At 34.3% G+C, this 18798-nt stretch overlaps 5 protein-coding genes across 7 annotated transcripts; 2 read left to right on the top strand and 3 right to left on the bottom strand.

Annotated features, from left to right (window-relative positions):
- Positions 1-323: 323 nt before the first annotated feature.
- Positions 324-4106, bottom strand: LOC143341933 (mitochondrial intermediate peptidase). Its single transcript, XM_076765352.1, has 10 exons — positions 3735-4106; positions 3406-3668; positions 3047-3233; positions 2829-2908; positions 2510-2698; positions 2286-2427; positions 1870-2208; positions 1569-1790; positions 1259-1489; positions 324-944 (listed from the first exon to the last, which is right to left on the bottom strand). Exons 1-10 carry the CDS (start codon positions 3870-3872, stop codon positions 651-653), a joined length of 2085 nt encoding a protein of 694 aa, XP_076621467.1. The 5' UTR covers positions 3873-4106; the 3' UTR covers positions 324-650.
- A 2185-nt stretch (positions 4107-6291) lies between these two features.
- Positions 6292-12731, top strand: Spock (secretory pathway calcium atpase). Its single transcript, XM_076765346.1, has 16 exons — positions 6292-6831; positions 6904-7055; positions 8866-9069; positions 9184-9273; positions 9373-9470; positions 9607-9865; positions 9947-10283; positions 10365-10753; positions 10838-10994; positions 11079-11249; positions 11334-11649; positions 11729-11914; positions 11980-12127; positions 12196-12288; positions 12365-12506; positions 12591-12731. Exons 2-16 carry the CDS (start codon positions 6909-6911, stop codon positions 12722-12724), a joined length of 2871 nt encoding a protein of 956 aa, XP_076621461.1. The 5' UTR covers positions 6292-6831; positions 6904-6908; the 3' UTR covers positions 12725-12731.
- A 1113-nt stretch (positions 12732-13844) lies between these two features.
- LOC143341937 (uncharacterized) lies at positions 13845-15400 on the bottom strand. Its single transcript, XM_076765358.1, has 3 exons — positions 15062-15400; positions 14506-14618; positions 13845-13982 (listed from the first exon to the last, which is right to left on the bottom strand). Exons 1-3 carry the CDS (start codon positions 15077-15079, stop codon positions 13865-13867), a joined length of 249 nt encoding a protein of 82 aa, XP_076621473.1. The 5' UTR covers positions 15080-15400; the 3' UTR covers positions 13845-13864.
- Positions 15401-15835: 435 nt separating this feature from the next.
- LOC143341936 (uncharacterized) lies at positions 15836-16761 on the bottom strand. Its single transcript, XM_076765357.1, has 3 exons — positions 16651-16761; positions 16225-16356; positions 15836-16123 (listed from the first exon to the last, which is right to left on the bottom strand). Exons 1-3 carry the CDS (start codon positions 16669-16671, stop codon positions 15980-15982), a joined length of 297 nt encoding a protein of 98 aa, XP_076621472.1. The 5' UTR covers positions 16672-16761; the 3' UTR covers positions 15836-15979.
- Positions 16757-18415, top strand: LOC143341935 (uncharacterized). Of its 3 annotated transcripts, XR_013079697.1 has the most exons (4): positions 16757-16882; positions 17009-17147; positions 17286-17793; positions 17887-18415. XR_013079697.1 is itself a non-coding variant. In XM_076765355.1 (3 exons), the coding sequence occupies exons 1-3, from the start codon at positions 17103-17105 to the stop codon at positions 17915-17917; spliced, it is 471 nt and encodes a 156-aa protein (XP_076621470.1). In that variant the 5' UTR covers positions 17011-17102; the 3' UTR covers positions 17918-18415. The 3 variants fall into 3 exon arrangements, 2 of the variants coding, with proteins under 2 accessions (XP_076621470.1, XP_076621469.1); XM_076765355.1 differs by lacking the exon at positions 16757-16882 and having other exon boundaries at positions 17011-17147; positions 17286-17680; XM_076765354.1 differs by lacking the exon at positions 16757-16882 and having other exon boundaries at positions 17011-17147; positions 17286-18415.
- The last annotated feature ends 383 nt before the right edge of the window (positions 18416-18798 follow it).

Here is an 18798-nt window from a genome sequence, read left to right as displayed (position 1 = left end):
ACAGTCATATTAAAATTTTGGAGCAATATTTCGTTTTTGTAAAAATAATTAAAAAGTTTACTTTACCACTTAGAATAAAATAATTAGTCTTCTCATAACTTACCTTATACTGCGTTTTGTTTGTATTACACTAAAAAAACTTATTTTTGTGTAATCATTCGTAGATTAATCAAGATTGTAAATAGGGTAAGGTTTCCGTACTTGTAATAAAATAAAACAAAAAACTCGAATTATTTTTTGTTCATGATACATACATTAATTAAAATTATTTACATTTTATTTACAAAGTACATATTTAATTACAAAATTATTTATGTTTTTTTATAGTTTTAATTCAAATATCAATATTTTTACAATATCTATCTCGAATGGGTTCCTTGCTTTATATTAGGTTTTTGTTAAAAAATGTTCTGCCCGTTGTAAAAACGTTTTCGTTTTATGTTTTTTACTTAAAAAATAGTCGTCATTAGTGCGTATTTTATGCATTTATGGTGTATATGAATATGAAAAATAAATGCACCAATATAAATTGATATACTATTGTTTTATAAAACATATTCTGCATATGTTTTCCATATTGGCATACCGCATTAATGCATAAAATTTCCAATCTAGTTATTATTTTACACGTTCCTTTTGTATGGCTTACTTTATCTTTTTACTTTTTGCGCTTCATCGGTTCTCATATCGATTTCGTTCAACAAAGATTTTGCAAAATTGTTAGCACTAGCTTCCTTATTCAAAAAATCAGATACTAATTTGGACGATGGTTTGCCACCTCCATGTGATAAACATTCTTTTCGATATCGATCCCCGGCGGTTCGATTGAAAGGATCTGCTTGGAAATAAGTTTGCCATATCCAAGAAGCAATTGCTCGAGAAATTAAATACGAGTAATATTTTGCACCATATCCAACTAAGTGAGAAAATCTTAAATGCCATGCCTGCAAACAACATTTATAGATTCATAATCATTTCTTATTAAACATTTCCTAATAAACTATCAATTTTTAATATTTCCTTATGCTAGTAATTATTTAATTATTAACTATTGAAAGTCGAATGCCCATGTAATAAGTGTTTCTGGTATATGTATATAAATGTAATTTATGTTGTGATTACCAATATAATTTAGCGTTATTAATACAGGCATATAACTGATTTTCGTTCATTTGGTTGATTCAGAGGTATATTTATAGTATGCGCAAAACAAGTATTTTTATTATTGAAATAAAATAAAAAAAAAACAACAACATACTGTATTTTCAACGTAAGGGAGTCCATAGTATTTTCCTTGTATCTCTCTCAAAACATCAGTTGATGATTTCTCCAACTTTCCACTGTGATAAACTTGATCCAACATGCTATAACATACTTGATTTTGTAACTCAGAAGCACAGAATATGTTTTTGGAGGCATGTAATTTTTCTAATAGAACCGTTGGTATTTGCTCCAATGTTTGAAAGTGTTTCGCGAACGTGGACACAACCTGATAGTACATATTGATTCATTAAAAAATTGTATAATTTATAATTTAATTATTAACACTATGTATAATCATAACTCACTCTTGGATCAGTTGCAAAATATTCCATTAATACACTCGGCACCTCTGCAAAATCTGTACTGCATCTGGTACCAGTTACATGTTGATATTTTGTTCTACCCAACATAGAATGTAATGCATGACCCATTTCATGGAACAAGTTCTCTACAGAAGCAGGACTTAATAAACATGGGTTGGACCATCTTGGCGGTGGCAAAGATAACATTAATACTGCTATTGGATTCTAAAAAAAAAAAAACATATTTATAAAAAGATTAAATTTCCGTTATGTTAATGTTACATGTATTACAAGTATTTTATACTTGATAAGATCCATCAGACAATTGTCTTCCACCCTTAATAGTAAAATGACAGTCTTGATTAGGTTTGCCTTCTCTCTCAAAGAAATCACAGTATATATGTCCCAAAACTACTTCGTTTTCATCTATAACAGCAATTTTATGTATATTATTCGCCCAAACTTCGCCTGATATAACTGGCATAGACTCTAGTCGAATGCCATATAGAGCTTGCGTTAAAATATTTATTCCGTCCATACAGGCACCGAGCGAAAAATATGGAGTAAATTCAGTGCTAGATATATTCAACCAGGTTCTTTTTGCTTTTCCCATAAAATACGCGGTGTCCCATGGCATTAGGTTCTAAGCAAAAAAAAAGGAAGTTTACAAAAGGAGCTACAGAAATTTTACAAGTACAATTCGATAAGCTTGATAACAACCTGTTTTGTAATCGATTCTGCATCTTTCATTTTTTGCATTTCTTTGAAATCCTGTGCTGCTTTGAGCTTCAAGTTATCATTTAAAATATTAAGAAAATCATATATCACTTCCGGCGTTTCTACCGTACTTCCTCTCACGGCTCTAAAAATTGTATTTCCTTCGTACATAAGGATATGGATAATATTTATTCTTAGTTTATAGTCAACTAATAATTAAAATTTACCGATGAGCATACGATGGAAATCCACATAATTTGGCCAAGTAGTGTCTCGAGTTTAAAAGTTCGTGCAAGAGATATTCTTGATTGTTGTCTGGATATAAAAATATACGATAGGCCGCTTCTCGAACCAGATTATTAGAAGAATCTACGTAAAGTCCTTGCACTATTATCCGATTATCCTTCATTGTGAAACTGTGAAACGTATTTAACAAAGTTCAATGAGCTACATTATAAATCCTGTACATAGCAAAATTTCTTAACGAGAGAACACAAACTGCTCAAAGAGGGTGCCTTTCAATGATTTCTCAACCGCAATACTTACTGTTCCCTTACACCCGGTAGAAGAATCTTGGCGTCCACTGTTCGCGCATTACCCGCACCCGCCATGAATTTTTGACCTATCTGTGTTACAAAAATATTGTATATTTAAATATGATTGAGCTTATACAGGATGTCCATACATAAATATCTCGTAACTTGCTTGTACATTTATGGATGAACATCTTGTATACATATACATGTGTAAAAAAAACTACATACTTGTAATATGTAATCATTTAACTGTACAACATTCTCCCGTTCAGATTCTGGTAAATGTATACCGCACTGTTCAAAATCAAATAAGAACAATTTCGCAACATGGTCATCCACGATAGACGTTTCTTGGATATCTCCATTATTTACTGCATACCGTAACGCATTATACAGTTCACAATGAGTATTTAATCTGAAGAGATTTACAAACGATTTTTTCTATTTTCCAAATCAATAAAGAAATAGAATTTAATACATCTAATATTCTTTGAGTTTCTACAAATAGTTTTGATTGCTAAATAACGACAAATTATAAATGGATATGACCACTGTGATTTACTCACACTCTAAGGAAAAATATTTACTTTTCTACTATACCACTGATGAATATACAAGCATTTTCTGCAGCTTTAATAAACTGTTTATCCGGATGCGCGATTCTAATAAATTCTGCCAAGTCTGCAACTTTGCATAGCGCGTCAGACAAATCATCAAAAATTTCTACTATCTTGCGTTTTCTATTTTTACTAGTGGCCTCTGCTATGAGTATATCCGTTTGGATCATTGCTTGATCCTTTAAAATGCTGAATCCCTCGGGAGTTTTTAACTCTGGTATACCAAATAATCCCTGTAGAATATTTAAAAACTTAAAAATGCAAACCATCGAACAATTAGAATAACCAAATTGACTTACAGTTTGATTTTTCGACAGATTGAATTCATACTTTTCCGTGGTAATGGAGTTAAATGCTGTTGCGAGCGGGGACCATGTATTAACGCTCCTATGCTTTTTAAAGTGCTTCAATGTCTGTTTCTTTAATATTTGCATCATTTTTCACGTAACATTAAATTGATCTTTTTAATAGAAACAATATCATTCATTCAATAGTTTGAAAAAAATCTAGATTATTCAAAGAAACTTTACATAGCCTATACTTCAATGTTGTAACAACGAATCATGTTTCACAAAATATCTTCAGATTAAAAACAGACCCAACGTTATAATATTTAACTTGGAAGCAAAATAAATTATATACTATTTAAAAGGCATATTTTACACAACTCTGTGTTATTGTGTACGAAAGGTTATACATAACACATACCGGACGAGTTTATAACACACCATCTAGTGTGTAAAAAGTGAATTATTTCTCGACAAACTTGGGCGGTTTATGGTAGATGTCGTCTTCATATATATATATATATATAGATATACAGTGAATTACGTCGTTATTATAATAATGATAATAAGCTTTAGGCACTGTTTATTAATTAGACTGACGTACATACAGTCTCAAGTTAATGTGTACTTATTACGTTTGACGTGATGTGAAGCCATGTATTTGCTCAAAGAAACGTAGAAATTAGGAATATGTGTTACAGTGTAAAGAGGGGATGTCGGCAGTGTCTTCTGACAGGAATGGGACATTGTTTCTAGACAAGTTTAATATAACAATAGAGTACTCAGTAATTTAGATCTAGATTTAGATTTTCGTTTTATTTTGGCCTCTAGAATCTCCCATTAAAATTTTTCACAGGGGTGGCCGAACACCCTGTATAATCAAAGTAAATTACATTCTCCGTGAAGTAAATTTAATTTGCGCATTGTAACCTTTTTGCTTCACAAAACTATAGGATAAAGTAATGCCAATGAACTGTAAATGTCGTTCAATTGAACACGGCTACACCATCAATATATCGAATCGAAAAATTGAATAACTGACGATGATTCTATTCTCTCGCTTGCATGCATCTTTGTTTGTTAATTTTTAAAGTATGTGCTAAAACATTTTTGTTCGATGTTCTTGCTACAGATCGACTTTGTTTAGTGTGCATGTAAACATATCGATTTTTCAATTTGTTTATGGATTATGTTAGATTATAAGTATTTTAATTTTTCTCTGCATCAACGTATTATTGCATCAATTTTTGTCGAATCTCGACGTTAGGATGTTTTTGCTAGGACACCCCATGTGTGAATTTGCAAGTGTAGCAGCTTAAGGTCGTCGTACGCTGGATGGACGGACACAGCTGCTCCACTTCTAACACACAAACGAAGAAGAACGTATACGTACGCATACATACACAAGCGTGACACGAAAGCAAGTACACTCTATAGTTGCTTTCCCAGATCAGTACTAGCAAGTACCTACTACTAGTACGGTACGAACAGCGCTGCTTGCTGCACTGTCGTTTCTTGTCTGTCACTCGATAGAGTTACACGTCAACCGACCATCGCGTTTGTAGTTTTTTTTTGTTTTTTTTTTTTTTATACGAGTGGATACGTAATCCTCGACAAACACTAAGCTACTTAATTGTTCCGAAACGTACTTTCGAGACGACTATAAATAATCGCAGAAAATACGCGATTCGCGAGCAGTTTGTCGTGCGCACTTCATCGGGCAGCATATCAAGGCTCGGTCTCTTGACGTGCCTCGGATATTAGTAAGGTTACACCATTTTTAAGGGTAGGATATTCTTCTCGAAAATTCTATGTTTATTTAAACGATTATCCGTATTTACTTGTATTTAATTATCGAAGAAACTTTTTTCGATTCAAATTAACGAGAACACGTACATACATACACCTGTAAACCTTTTTGATTACATTACGATAGGTGGATTTTTGTATGATTAATTTTCGATAAGTTTAATTCCAAATAGATACACGGTTCTTACAAAATCTGTAAATTAATCATGTATTTGATTTTTATCGATGTTGATTAAATAATCGAACGATTCGATAACGAACAGTGGACTGATCAATGTTTCTCGATGCAATGTTTATACATTTGCAATTTAATTTGCGTTAGTAAATTAAATGTAGGATGAACATTAAGATAGATAAGTAGGTAAGTATGTACTGTAAAACCTCGTTTCTTTGGAAAATCGATAAAACCATCTTTTCGTTTAACTCGAAAGTAGGTTAACGATAAATGTGTGCGTTATTATGAAGAGGTGTTGTAAATTTTTTAAAAATAAATTACGTTCAAACGAACAGTGAATCGTTAGAGGTTTAATATTCGAAATATAAGAAAAAAATTAAATTGCTTTGAACAGTTTAGTTATATCGTGAATATTATAAATCTAGAAGCAGGCTATGTATGCGTGTCAAAGTTCTGAACAGAAATGAATATTTTTTTCGTTTGTAGTATATTGGAAAATATTCGATTCTGAAAGAACATAACATAGGCACTCGTTCCTTCGTTTGACCTTGGCGTGACTGGAAAGTCGCCGGAAGAAGGTATACATATGTATACAACAGTAGAGTTTCGATTATCCGGCTATTACCCGGTTATCTGGAATTTCCGAATAACCGGCATATTTACCTCGACTATTATTCCGTAAACGTGTCACGGATTATACTATAATATTTCACAGAAACAAACAAGCCACAGCAGCATGCCATCCAGCAGTGACGTCGATGCTAAACAGTTTACGAATATAGCGAAGGAATTTTATATATTTTGTTTTTTATTAATAAATGGCATTACTATGTTACCCATGGTTGTGTTTTAAATTCTATTCCTCGTTTTTATCACTTCGTATGTAGGTATAGATATAGTCCAATTATCCGGCATTGCACCAGTCCCGTGTGTGCCGGCCGGATAATCGGAATTCTACTGTATACACAGAACCATATGCATTTAATCACTTACACGTGTTTCGACAGGTACTCATTCAGACCATGACTATGTGTTTCCATTTTTTGAAATTGTTAAACTGGATCGAGGGACAATAGAGGGTCTGTGTGTTCTATTTAAAACAGACAACACACAAAATCTGCTAGAGTACGAATTTTACTTTAACAAAACCGGACAAGTAAATCTCTATTGTAGAATTAAATAATTGCCGGTTAACAGGGCTTATGTATAAAGGGAAAGGAGAGAAGAGAGAGAACTCGTTGGTAGAAATGAAAGATACAACGAGTAAGAAATATGAACAACTTTTAGACGACAATGAACTCGATGTTGCTGCGGACAAGGAACATAACGAGAATGCAGTATTGAACGAAGTAAGAACAATTTTAGATTAACATTATTTAATGTTACATAATCAACCATTAACAGGAAGCAATAATAAATTGTCTAAATATATTAAAGGTAACAAACAATATATTAAGCGTTAACAACGTTTCGTAGACACTGGCTACCGCGATACAAATCTTTTCCACGAATGGTATAACAAATTAATTATAATCAGAATTATATGCATATGTATATGTATAGTTTTTCCTTACATCGGTTGATTACAAGAAAAATATTCGATACTGACAACGCAAACATTCTACATATAAATATACATATAAATAGCGTGAATCGCAAACAACTTCATTCTTGCAAAATAAACAATTTCTAAACTTTACCGTAACTGTAGTGTTTTGAAATGTTGTGGTATCGATCACACGCTTATCTTCCTAACTACACTTGCCAACGTTTCTATCGTCAATTAGCGAGTTTCTGTACAATTCTGGTAAATAATTGTTACAAATTAAAAAATTTTCACGTTGACAAAAACAGAATGTATATGTATATGTATATGTATACGTGTATTCGCGTCCGATAAGTGACAGTTTTCTAACGATGAAACACGTGACATGCGATACCTTCTCAGACAGTAACCAGCTGTAAACTTTACGAATAAGTTTACATAAAGTAACAAGTACAACAATATATTCTTGTAACATTATACATTTTATTCGTTTGGTATTACATATATGAATACCTTATACTATGTATTAGTAATCAAATTTAATACGATTTAGTATTCTTTTCATAAATATACAAGTAACATAATTCGCTTTTATAACATTATATACACATAAAAATGCAATAATTTTTTATTTATTTATCGTTTGCCTTTTATCTGAGATTCATTCAAGAATTTTCTTCTTTAGAGTTAACGGTTCTTGTACTCGTACGGATACACGAAATAGCCTTCAGGCTGAAACTTGTTTCGTCGTTTCAAACTGTTGTAACGTCAAAAAACGTATATCTGTATGTAAAAATTCGGAACTCTTGTTAACAAAACTCTCCAGCGAATTCCAGGCATTATGACTTTGTAGAGGTATCAAGCTTTTTCCTTTTTATTTTTGTATAAATGTTTAGTTTGCGAAACGTGTAACTTCTTCTTTTCCGATTCAGGAATAAAACTCACTCGGAAGTATTGTCAAGTATATATGTTTATATACAATATGTATATCCATATACGTGTATGTGTTGGATAAACCTTGGTAAAAGCAATGCATACATGTATGTATGTATGTATATATGACTGACATGTATAAACACTCGTTACTTCGAAGCGGCGAATTTCTAAATATTTAGGGTTATCCACTCTTTCTTTCAGTCTAATTTATACCGATATGTATTTATAATTTATCTTTGAAAATTAAGTATCTCGTTGATTTAGGGAATTGTGTACGTACCTCGTTTGTATTTCCATGAAACCTTAAAGGTTAGAATTTATGATATTTCATATTATAATATGACATAAAAAAAATTTTCTTCAAACGGTGTATACATATATTGCTTAAATAGAATGCGAGCATGATACTTGACAGTGTGACGTTAGCAATGTTGTTATCATAAGTTTCCAAGAATCGATTGCTCAAAATGTATTAATAATTTAAAAAATTTAGAATTTTTCAATTTTCTTTTTATAGAAAATAATCTATTAAACATTGCATATTTGCCAAGTACTGTTTTATAACGATGAAAAGCTGTAATAAAGGTAGAGAACCTTTTCTATAGAGGGGATAAAAATTGTTAACAAGTTAATTGTAGAATATTAAAAGGAAAATAAATAAATTTTTATCACTTAAGGTTGCTAAAGATCAAAACCCAGAAATGTGGTTAACGACTAACGAAGCAGCCAGTCTTGGCGCGGAAGAAGTAGCAGCTAGATTGCATGTCGATATAAGAAGAGGACTGTGGTGGCAAGAGGCTGACCACCGGAGACAGTTGGTTGGATACAATGAATTTAGTGTTAAAGAAGAAGAACCAACATGGAAGAAATATGTTGAACAGGTATCTATGCTACGCGTTATCCTCATTTCTTCAGTTATTAGTTGATGCTAATAAGGATAAAAATAAAAATTTATCAAGTCACAACAGTAATAGTAACAGAATCTTTTTTTCCAGTTTAAAAATCCATTGATTCTATTGTTACTTGGTTCTGCTTTCGTTAGTGTATGTATGAAACAATTTGACGATGCTGTCAGTATTACAGTAGTGAGTATTATATTTATAGAAACTGTATCATAAATTTTATAATTGCTTAGTAATCGCATCCTTATAAATATTTAAGTTATGAAAAATATTTTCTTCTAGGCTATCATAATAGTAGTAACAGTTGCATTTGTACAAGAATACCGCTCTGAAAAATCCTTAGAAGAATTAAACAAACTGGTGCCACCAACTTGTCACTGGTAAATAGATACATATATACTTCTTATTAATCAGATATTTTATAAACATGAATTTTAACACGAATAAAACACGTGACAGTGTATTCTAATAATAATAGTTGTAATATAACGAATATTTTATTACCTTTTTTTTCAGTTTACGAGAAGGTCATTTGGAAACATTTCTTGCTCGCAACTTAGTTCCCGGTGATATAGTTTATTTAAATATCGGAGATAGAGTACCTGCGGATATCAGGATATTCGAAGCGATAGATTTAACAATCGACGAAAGCAGTTTTACCGGAGAAACCGAACCAGCACAAAAATCAACGGCTCCGTTGCTTAAAGCTAACGGGTTGACAACAAAGAAAAATATAGTGTTTATGGGTACGTTGGTGCGCTGTGGAAATGGAAAAGTAAGTTATACCATGGCAATTATATGTTCGTAAATATGTCATGTATCAATAATTTACGAACATTAAAAAAATACTTTATAGGGGATAGTAGTCAACACAGGGAAAAAAAGCGAATTCGGACAAGTTTTTTCAATGATGCAAGCTGAAGAAGCTCCGAAGACACCGCTTCAAAAAAGTATGGATATTTTGGGCACTCAATTGTCCTTTTACTCATTTTGTATCATTGGTATTATTATGCTTCTTGGCTGGATCCAGGGCAAAGCTATACTTGAAATGTTTACTATCAGTGTAAGTTTGGCAGTGGCAGCTATACCAGAAGGTTTACCCATTGTTGTAACTGTAACTTTGGCATTAGGCGTTATGAGGATGGCTAAAAGAAAAGTCATTGTCAAAAAATTACCAACAGTTGAAACACTTGGTATGTATACGTCCACTATATTTACATAAAATTTGTATTATTTAGACACAGCCATATAAATATTATATTATCGATGTGTAGGTTGTGTGAACGTGATATGCTCTGATAAAACTGGAACTATTACGAAGAACGAGATGACTGCGACGATACTGATAACTTCCGAAGGATATATAGCTGACATTACCGGCACTGGTTATAACGATAAGGGAGAAGTACGAATTCGAAAGCGTGACAATTATGACCTTGCGCGCACTGCTATCAGCAACATGCTGGAAGTAGGATGTGTCTGCAATAACGCTATAATACAGAATGATACTCTGCTTGGTCAACCAACGGAAGGTGCACTGATAGCATTAGCTATAAAATACGGAATATATGGAGTTGCTGATAAATATTTACGGCTACAAGAATATCCATTCTCTTCGGAACAAAAAATGATGGCTGTGAAATGTGCACCAAAATATGGGGAGGTAGAATAACATTTTAGTGCACGCAACTTGAACTTTTCAATAAGTTTTTTAAAGTTATTATCCAGTATATTTTATATGTTACAGAATAGGCAAGAGATATATTTTGTAAAAGGTGCTCTGGAAAAAATCTTACCTCAGTGTACCAAGTACTCTGCCAATGGTCAAGTATATTCTCTTAATCAAAAGAAGGATGAAGAATTTCTAACGGAAGCTTACGATATTGGACAACAAGGATTAAGAGGTAAATGCTTTTTAATGTCGTTTACAACATGTTAATTTCACTGGTTTCTATTCTATACCCACATACTTGAGTAAATGATTACAGTAATTGGATTAGCACGTGGTACATCATTACAAGACCTTGTGTACGTTGGTCTCGTGGGTATATGCGATCCTCCTCGACCACATGTTCGCGAATCTATAGCAACTCTCGTTAACAGTGGCGTTAAAGTCAAGATGGTTACAGGTGATGCCAAAGAAACTGCAGCGGCAATAGGTATCTTATGCATATGTAATTTTTTTTCTATGTCTTTCAATGGTATTATCATAGTAGTAAATTGCATCTAATTTTTTACTTTAGCAAGTATGATCGGACTAGATATACTTCACTCGCGTCTAATGTCTGGAGATGAGATTGACTTAATGTCCGAACATCAATTAGAACAATGTATTAATAATGTTAGTGTGTTCTATCGTGTTACACCCAAGCACAAATTATGCATCGTTAAAGCTTTGCAAAGGGAAGGAAATATAGTGGGCATGACAGGTGATGGTGTAAATGATGGAGTTGCTTTGAAAAAAGCAGATATAGGTATTGCTATGGGTAAAAATGGTACCGATGTTTGCAAAGAAGCTGCAGACATGATTCTGGTGGATGACGATTTTGGAACTATTATGTACATACTCATAGTACTATGGATTTCTTTAATAATGTTTCTTTATTTTAACTACATCTCATATTTTTTTTTTTTTTAGCGATGCAATTGAAGAGGGGAAAGGAATTTTTCACAATATACGAAATTTTGTAAGATTTCAATTAAGTACTAGTATAGCTGCTCTTTCTTTAATTGCTCTCGCTACTCTGATGGGTATACCAAATCCTTTAAATGCCATGCAAATCCTTTGGATTAATATTATTATGGATGGTCCACCCGCTCAAAGGTAACTGAAAATAAAACTAGTGGAATATTAGACGTCACATGATTATATCTAATCATTTATTATAGCCTTGGTGTCGAACCAGTTGATAAGGATGTCTTGAAACAGAAACCACGTAACACGAAAGAATTAATGATTACGCGACATCTTATTCTCAATGTATTATTATCTGCCATTATTATCATTGTTGGTACTTTATGGGTTTATAACAGAGAGGTACCAAGACATTTTACTAAAAATAGAATATCTATTTGTACGACCGCCTTAATTTCTTTTTAATTTAGATGACGAATGGTACTACTGCAAGGGATACAACCATGACTTTTACGTGTTTCGTTTTCTTCGATATGTTTAACGCTCTAAGTTGTAGATCACAGGTTAGAAAGAACGAGACTATCTTCGAGTATTAAATTATATATTTTTGTTACATTTAATATAATATACATGATTCAGACAAAGTCAATATTCACTATTGGTTTATGGAGTAACAAGATGTTCCTGGTAGCTGTTACATTATCGGTAATAGGACAAATGTTAGTGATCTACTTCCCACCATTGCAACGAGTTTTCCAAACTGAAGCTCTCACGGCAAAGGGTAAATATTCGATCGAGATCGTATAATTAATAATCTGTTTGTTGATCAAGTTCTAAGGAATAAATTCCTTTTTATTTTTCGCAGATATTTTATTCTTGGTGGCGTTAACTTCGAGTGTTTTCGCGGTTAGCGAGATAAAAAAATTTATAGAGAGACAGCTTTACAAACGACGAGTAGATACAGAATATTACAACAAGTCCGAAATGGATTTTGTATGACAGTTACAGTCTGCCGAAGACAAGGCGGACAAGGATCATTTGGAATAAATATCCAAAACATTCTACGGGTAGTAGTAATTCGTTCGTTTATCAGCATTATCTTGTTATACACTGGATTATGCTTGCACATTCGTAACTTGTATGTGCACCTGTCACGAAACGAACATCGTCACGCGTTGTCGGCGCGTCAACTATTTACAAACGACTGCGTTTTTTTAACATTTACAAATTTTCTGACTCTGACGTATGATAGTCGGATTTTAGGATTAGTAGTCGTTTTCACTTCTACTCAACACGATGATTATTGGACACGCCATAGACTTTAGGGGCGCTAATGCACATTCCATACACTTTACATAGAAAGTAAATTTTATAACGATAACTGTTTGTAATTTGTATATGTGTCGGAGATGGGCAAAATTTTATTTGAATAATAAAAAATGAATAAGGGCATCGAATAGTAATTTATTCATAATATTCGATCGAACGGTTAATGTTTAAAGTTTTTGTCTGTACTATGCGAAATATTTAATTCTATAATTTAAATGTTTATTCAACGAATAACTATAACAGGCAAATAGCTGTAAATCTCATCGTCTAGATAAGAATTTTGCCCATTTTTTATCTGTAGGAATCAAACATAAAAAAGATTCTCTCATTCCAACACATTCTCAAACTCCATCGATTAAAGAAGCAATTTATCTCTTAAGACACATCTGCTCGTTTACTCTCGATATATCCTTGCGAGTCACAATGTGTTATCGTATTGTCACGTAATAAAAAACAATTTAAGACAGAACAGAATCAAGTATACAACCAATTGCATTTAAAAGTATCATTAATTATAGTTGAGAGAATAAACGATCTTGTAATGTTCCTTATTTTTACGACAATACCCGACGTGTTTTCGATAACAAGGAATAATATAATAAGAAGAAAGCTGTACAATATGTGACTATACATATGTATATTGGACGATAGGAATATTTCACGCGCGAGTAATATACAATTTCTTGTAATCGGAAGCAAAATCGTGTATGTACTATATTATTTTACAGTCATTCTATATAATATGAGTTACAATTCACTAAAATGATTGTCGAGTAATTTAGTTTGTAACATAATTAGTAGTTTCCAATACTAATGGATTCCTTCAAGGGCACTATAAGTTTTATATTGATAAAGATCTGGTCCTCCATAGCCATAGAGTAATTTTCCTCTGCCGTTTTCATCATAGTATGGATAACGGTATTTAGGCCTATAAATATATTTATAGTAAGGGTCAGTAGTAGAATTTTTTAATTACATTTGTTTTAAATTAATATTTGATAGGTATTTTATAGAAAAAGTCTCAAATATTCGGAGCTATTTTTTCAAATTTTTCTCAAGACGATCTTCAACTTGGAAATTTGTTAATATGTAATTTTCAAGTTAGAGAAACGATTATTCCAAGGGTCGATCCTTTTCAATGAAAAAAAGTAACACGATACGATCGATAGTTCGAAAATAGCTAAAAATCGCAAATCCTGACGTCCTGTCTCTTTTAAATAAATTTGAAATCAGCAAAATAATGATTTATATCCCGCTAATTTCACGTAGACTATTTATAATATTTTTCTATTTCATAAAAATCCGTCCGAGTGGTATAAACCGTTAAAATTTTAAACGATCGTTCAAACGGCATAAGAACATTGCGTAGTTATTTTTATAATTGTTCATGTTTTGTTTATCTATTATAAATTCAAAGTTGACTCGATTGGATAGCGTTTTTAGTTTCTTACCTTTCGAAGTATTGAAAATTAGGTGCCTTTGGTTGTGCTATCGTTGCTGCACTTTCAGTAATTAACCCGAGGAAAAAGACGATGATTAGTGTCACGGAGATCACGACCGTCCACTAAAAGTAGGTTAATCGATGTTGGAATGTTTCAAATCAAGTAGAAACATGGAAAAAAATGACTTGCGTTCAATTGCATTCATCGTATTAAATATTTTATATTAATATGGATTGGGTGGCGCTAAATCTGTCGCGATTGGTAAAATGACAATGAAAACTCCAGGCTCTTGCTATTGGAAGTGATAATAGTGTAATTCCACTAATCGAAAGATTACGCCTTGCAACAGATTTCAATACGCTCCATGTAAGTATACTAGTATACATATAAAAAAAATACGAGAAATACTTATGACATGTGTACCGTTACAAAGTGGGTCAAGCAGCGGTTTTGAACGTTTTCGTGTAAATTGTCGCTTGATTATTAAATTTAATTTTTAAATTAATTGATTCGTAAAATATAACTTGTTTACAACCTGTTTATTCGTCAGTATTAATTTACTTACAGAAGCGTGTCTTGTCATGACGACGGCCAAGGTGCGTTAAGACGTTTGCCAAATGAAAGTTTTGAAAGTTTGTTTTTGCGTAACACGCGAGCGTTGTTTCACTTTGGTAACGGTGGTTTAATTATTTAACGAAATTGACAACTGTTTGTTCACGCGTAGAGACGAATAGCATTACTAAGATCCATACGGTCGGTTAGTTTCGATTTTTCTGAGCCTCCACCTTTCCTCTACCTTGTCTCGGAATCTGTTACCGTTCTTCTCTACGTACATCCCCACTTTGTTCTTTATTCCATACCATCAAGTGAAAGTCGAACAGCGCACGTTGTACTAGTTGTACTTTGTACGTTGCTACGTGTAGGCATGTCGCGATCAAGAAAGAAACCTTGGACGCACTGCTGTATCTTTCGTTACGTTCGTTAAAAGTCAATTGGACGACAGCTAATGTCGAAATTGTTCAAGGTCGAAGAAAGAGTAGACGTTTAGAAAAACATTTACTAGAAAATCATTGGTGATTTAGTCGAAACATACGTTGTTAAAAGTAATTAAGAAATCAGTGAGAAAAGTCACTCTGTAGAGGAACAGTTTACTCGAGATTGAAAATGTAAATTTGTTATGGAAAAATAACGAAGATAATATCTTTATGCAGATATTTAGCCCTATTTGATCTTGTAATTCGCAAACGGTTGCAGTACATAGGTACCTACATACATATTTCTGTCTGTTTAGCGTCGTTTGGTTTTCGACGACAGTTTAAGTTAGCTGCGTGGGAAGGGGAGCGGTCGAAAGGGGAAGCAAACATGCAATATGTCCGTTGTTTTCGAAATATAATAATAATAATAATATAGTTTTCGAAACGAATGATATTTAATGTATCTTTTTACAGATAATTTGTTGTCGATCGATCAATGGGATTTGCCTTTACGCAGACGTTCCCCAAAGTCCTTTGTATCCGATACCCATGCCAATCTTCGCTATTGCGAGTTCGCCGTGACGACCATTTTCTTCTTCGTATCTGATTTTTCTCAGTTTCCCGACTTCTGGATCAAAATCCCAATGCGTTTGCTGCACAACAATTAGAAAGAGAAGTTAATACAACTCATTTACACTTTTTATTGATTTTCATTAATATTATCTTTCTGTTTGACAAAGTCAATTATACTTGCCTCGTGGATGAGCGGCACTCCTGCTACGTTATACTGAACTAGATCGTGAATAAACGAAAAAGCACCAACAGGGCTAGCGGCTAATATGTGTCTGTCGCTGTGAAATACCAGCACGATAAAAGTTAGCAACACCTAGAATTAATTATGTAATAAGGTAACTAAAATTACAAGAACAACATATACATATATAGAGTTGGAATGAAATAAATTGGCCATTCGAGTCCATTTCCCCGATCTTTAATCGATCTCTATATTTCCACGTCAACTTGTACTCTGTAGCGATCAAATAGCTTTTTAATTATTTCGAGCAGCCAGTTGATTTTGTTCCAAATCTAATGTTACAATATACGAATGAATGAATTTTGTTCAATGGGTTGCAGGAAAGTGCGATAACTAACTAACAGCCAGAAGCGAAATCGTAACTACCGAAACACGAAAGAAATTCATGTTGTTCCTTTTCGAAGCGATCACGTATGTAGAAGCACACTGCCTGCCGTTGAGTGACGATATTTGAACGAGTCTGGAATATCAACTAACTACTCGTCCCGCCACGGTTCCAAAGACCATGTATGCGTATAAGAAATCAGGCAGGCAGTCTAGTCTGGCGTAACGTTGCCAGTGAAAGTAAAAACGAACGATCTCGAGCAATGATGCGCAGGTAGTTTGATAAACTATATCTACATATATGTATGTATTATGTTTCGTTCGTTGAATGACAATTTATCGTCCCGGAATCGATTGACGGCCGATGTATTCTACGCACACGACACCTTCGCCCAGAAAGAAGGCATAAAAGTGAATCGACGCGATAAACTATGGGTTAGTTCCTTGCGTCCGTTTCTACCCGAAGGTTCAAATGCTGGAACGAAAAAGAAAAGATGCGGCTTGTAAAAAAAACGTTACCGTTGATATATTCAGTGGTGGTAAGTGGAGGTCATTTTTATGAACTAAGCTAACTACCTTTCTAATAAAACAGAAATGTACCTACGTACTTACCTAGCTTATTTCACCGATACAAAGGTGGTATGCTTTTAAAACGTTTATTTTATTGTCGTGTACAGATGTGCGTAATTGCTGAATCCAGTGGTACAGTGTCGATGCGAACGTCGAGATCGCTTCCGTTCGATTTATCTCCCTCAAGGTGGTCTGGCATGTTTCGGACTGTTTGGTCGGGCGAGCGGTTTTGGGAATGGCCACGAAACAGCGTCGAGGGTCTGTTGAAATTGTTAACTTCCCCAAATACAAGAAAGAAGATGGTCTTCGAATTTAGACCCGAGGATGGACCGCGCGCCTCTTACGCCTATCAAAAACGTTATGGATATAGGGGGCAATGGTTGATCGAATTACTCGGTTCAGGTTTCAACTCTAACGGTATCAACTTTTTCCAATCCTTGCCAACTACTATATTGGTTCCACCACCGCCTCCTGTCTCAGAGATGACAGAAAGGCACCGAAGGTACTCTCTCACACTATGTCAGATCACGCGTACGTGAGCTCGTGGAGTTTCGGAAAACCGACAAAGGCAAAATGACATATGCCCCCTTTCTCGATTCACCGAAGCTGTCCAAAGTAAGTTCGGACCGTCTCGTGGGAGTCCAGAGAGAAAGGCTCACACTTCCCTTCTCGCTCTTGAATAACTAATATCCGACCTCCCGTCAACAGATCTCCACTGGCCTCTGCTGACCGCTGCTGACCACTCCTGGAACTTCTGACAACGTATAACGATTACGACTGGCTACTGTTAGTCTCTCCCAGTCTCTGCTGACCGTTGCTGACCACTCCTGGAATTTCTGACAACGTACAACGATTACTACTGACGTCTGCCAGCCTCCGCTGGCCTCTGCTAACCGCTGCTGACCACTCCTGTTACTTCTGACAACGTATAACGATTACGACTGGCTACTGTTAGCCTCTCCCAGCCTCTGCTGGCCTCTGCTGACCACCGCTTATATTTCTGACAACGTATAACGATTACTACTGATTTCTGCCTGCCTCCGCTGGACTCTGCTGACCGCTACTGACCAGTCCTCTTACTTCAGACAACGTATAACGATTACTACTTGTTACTGCTTGCCCGTGCTGGACTCTACTTGCCTCTGCATGCCTCTGCTGGCCTCCGTTGGCCTAAGCTGGCCATTGCCAACATCTCCCGACGTCAGCTAACCATCGCTGACCACTGCTGACCGTTGCTGACAACTTGTGACATGATGTAATATAATATAATATGTTTATATGTATTAAAGTTTTGTATAATGTAAATCTATGGCAATAAATGATATAATTTCAAAGAATTCTATGTATTCTCATCATTTTTTAACCCTCTTTCCCTCTCCAAATAGAAATGACGTCATTTAAGCGATATCTTATTTGAATATCGCGCTAAAAAGTGACAAAGTATAGTATCGCCATCTAACACCAGGGATTCGTACTATTCGGAGTACAGATCCCCTCTCGCCCCCCAAGGTTTGGTGCAATCGTATAGTATCGCCATCTAAGAACGGGTTTCGAACTAAAAAAATCGTGCCAGGATCACAGAATGTGTAAGGAGGTATCCGGAGACAGCTACCCCCACTC

Source organism: Colletes latitarsis, chromosome 5, assembly GCF_051014445.1.
Source record: "Colletes latitarsis isolate SP2378_abdomen chromosome 5, iyColLati1, whole genome shotgun sequence".
NCBI classification, from domain to species: Eukaryota; Metazoa; Arthropoda; class Insecta; order Hymenoptera; family Colletidae; genus Colletes; species Colletes latitarsis.
This window is presented reverse-complemented; position numbering and strand designations above follow the sequence as displayed.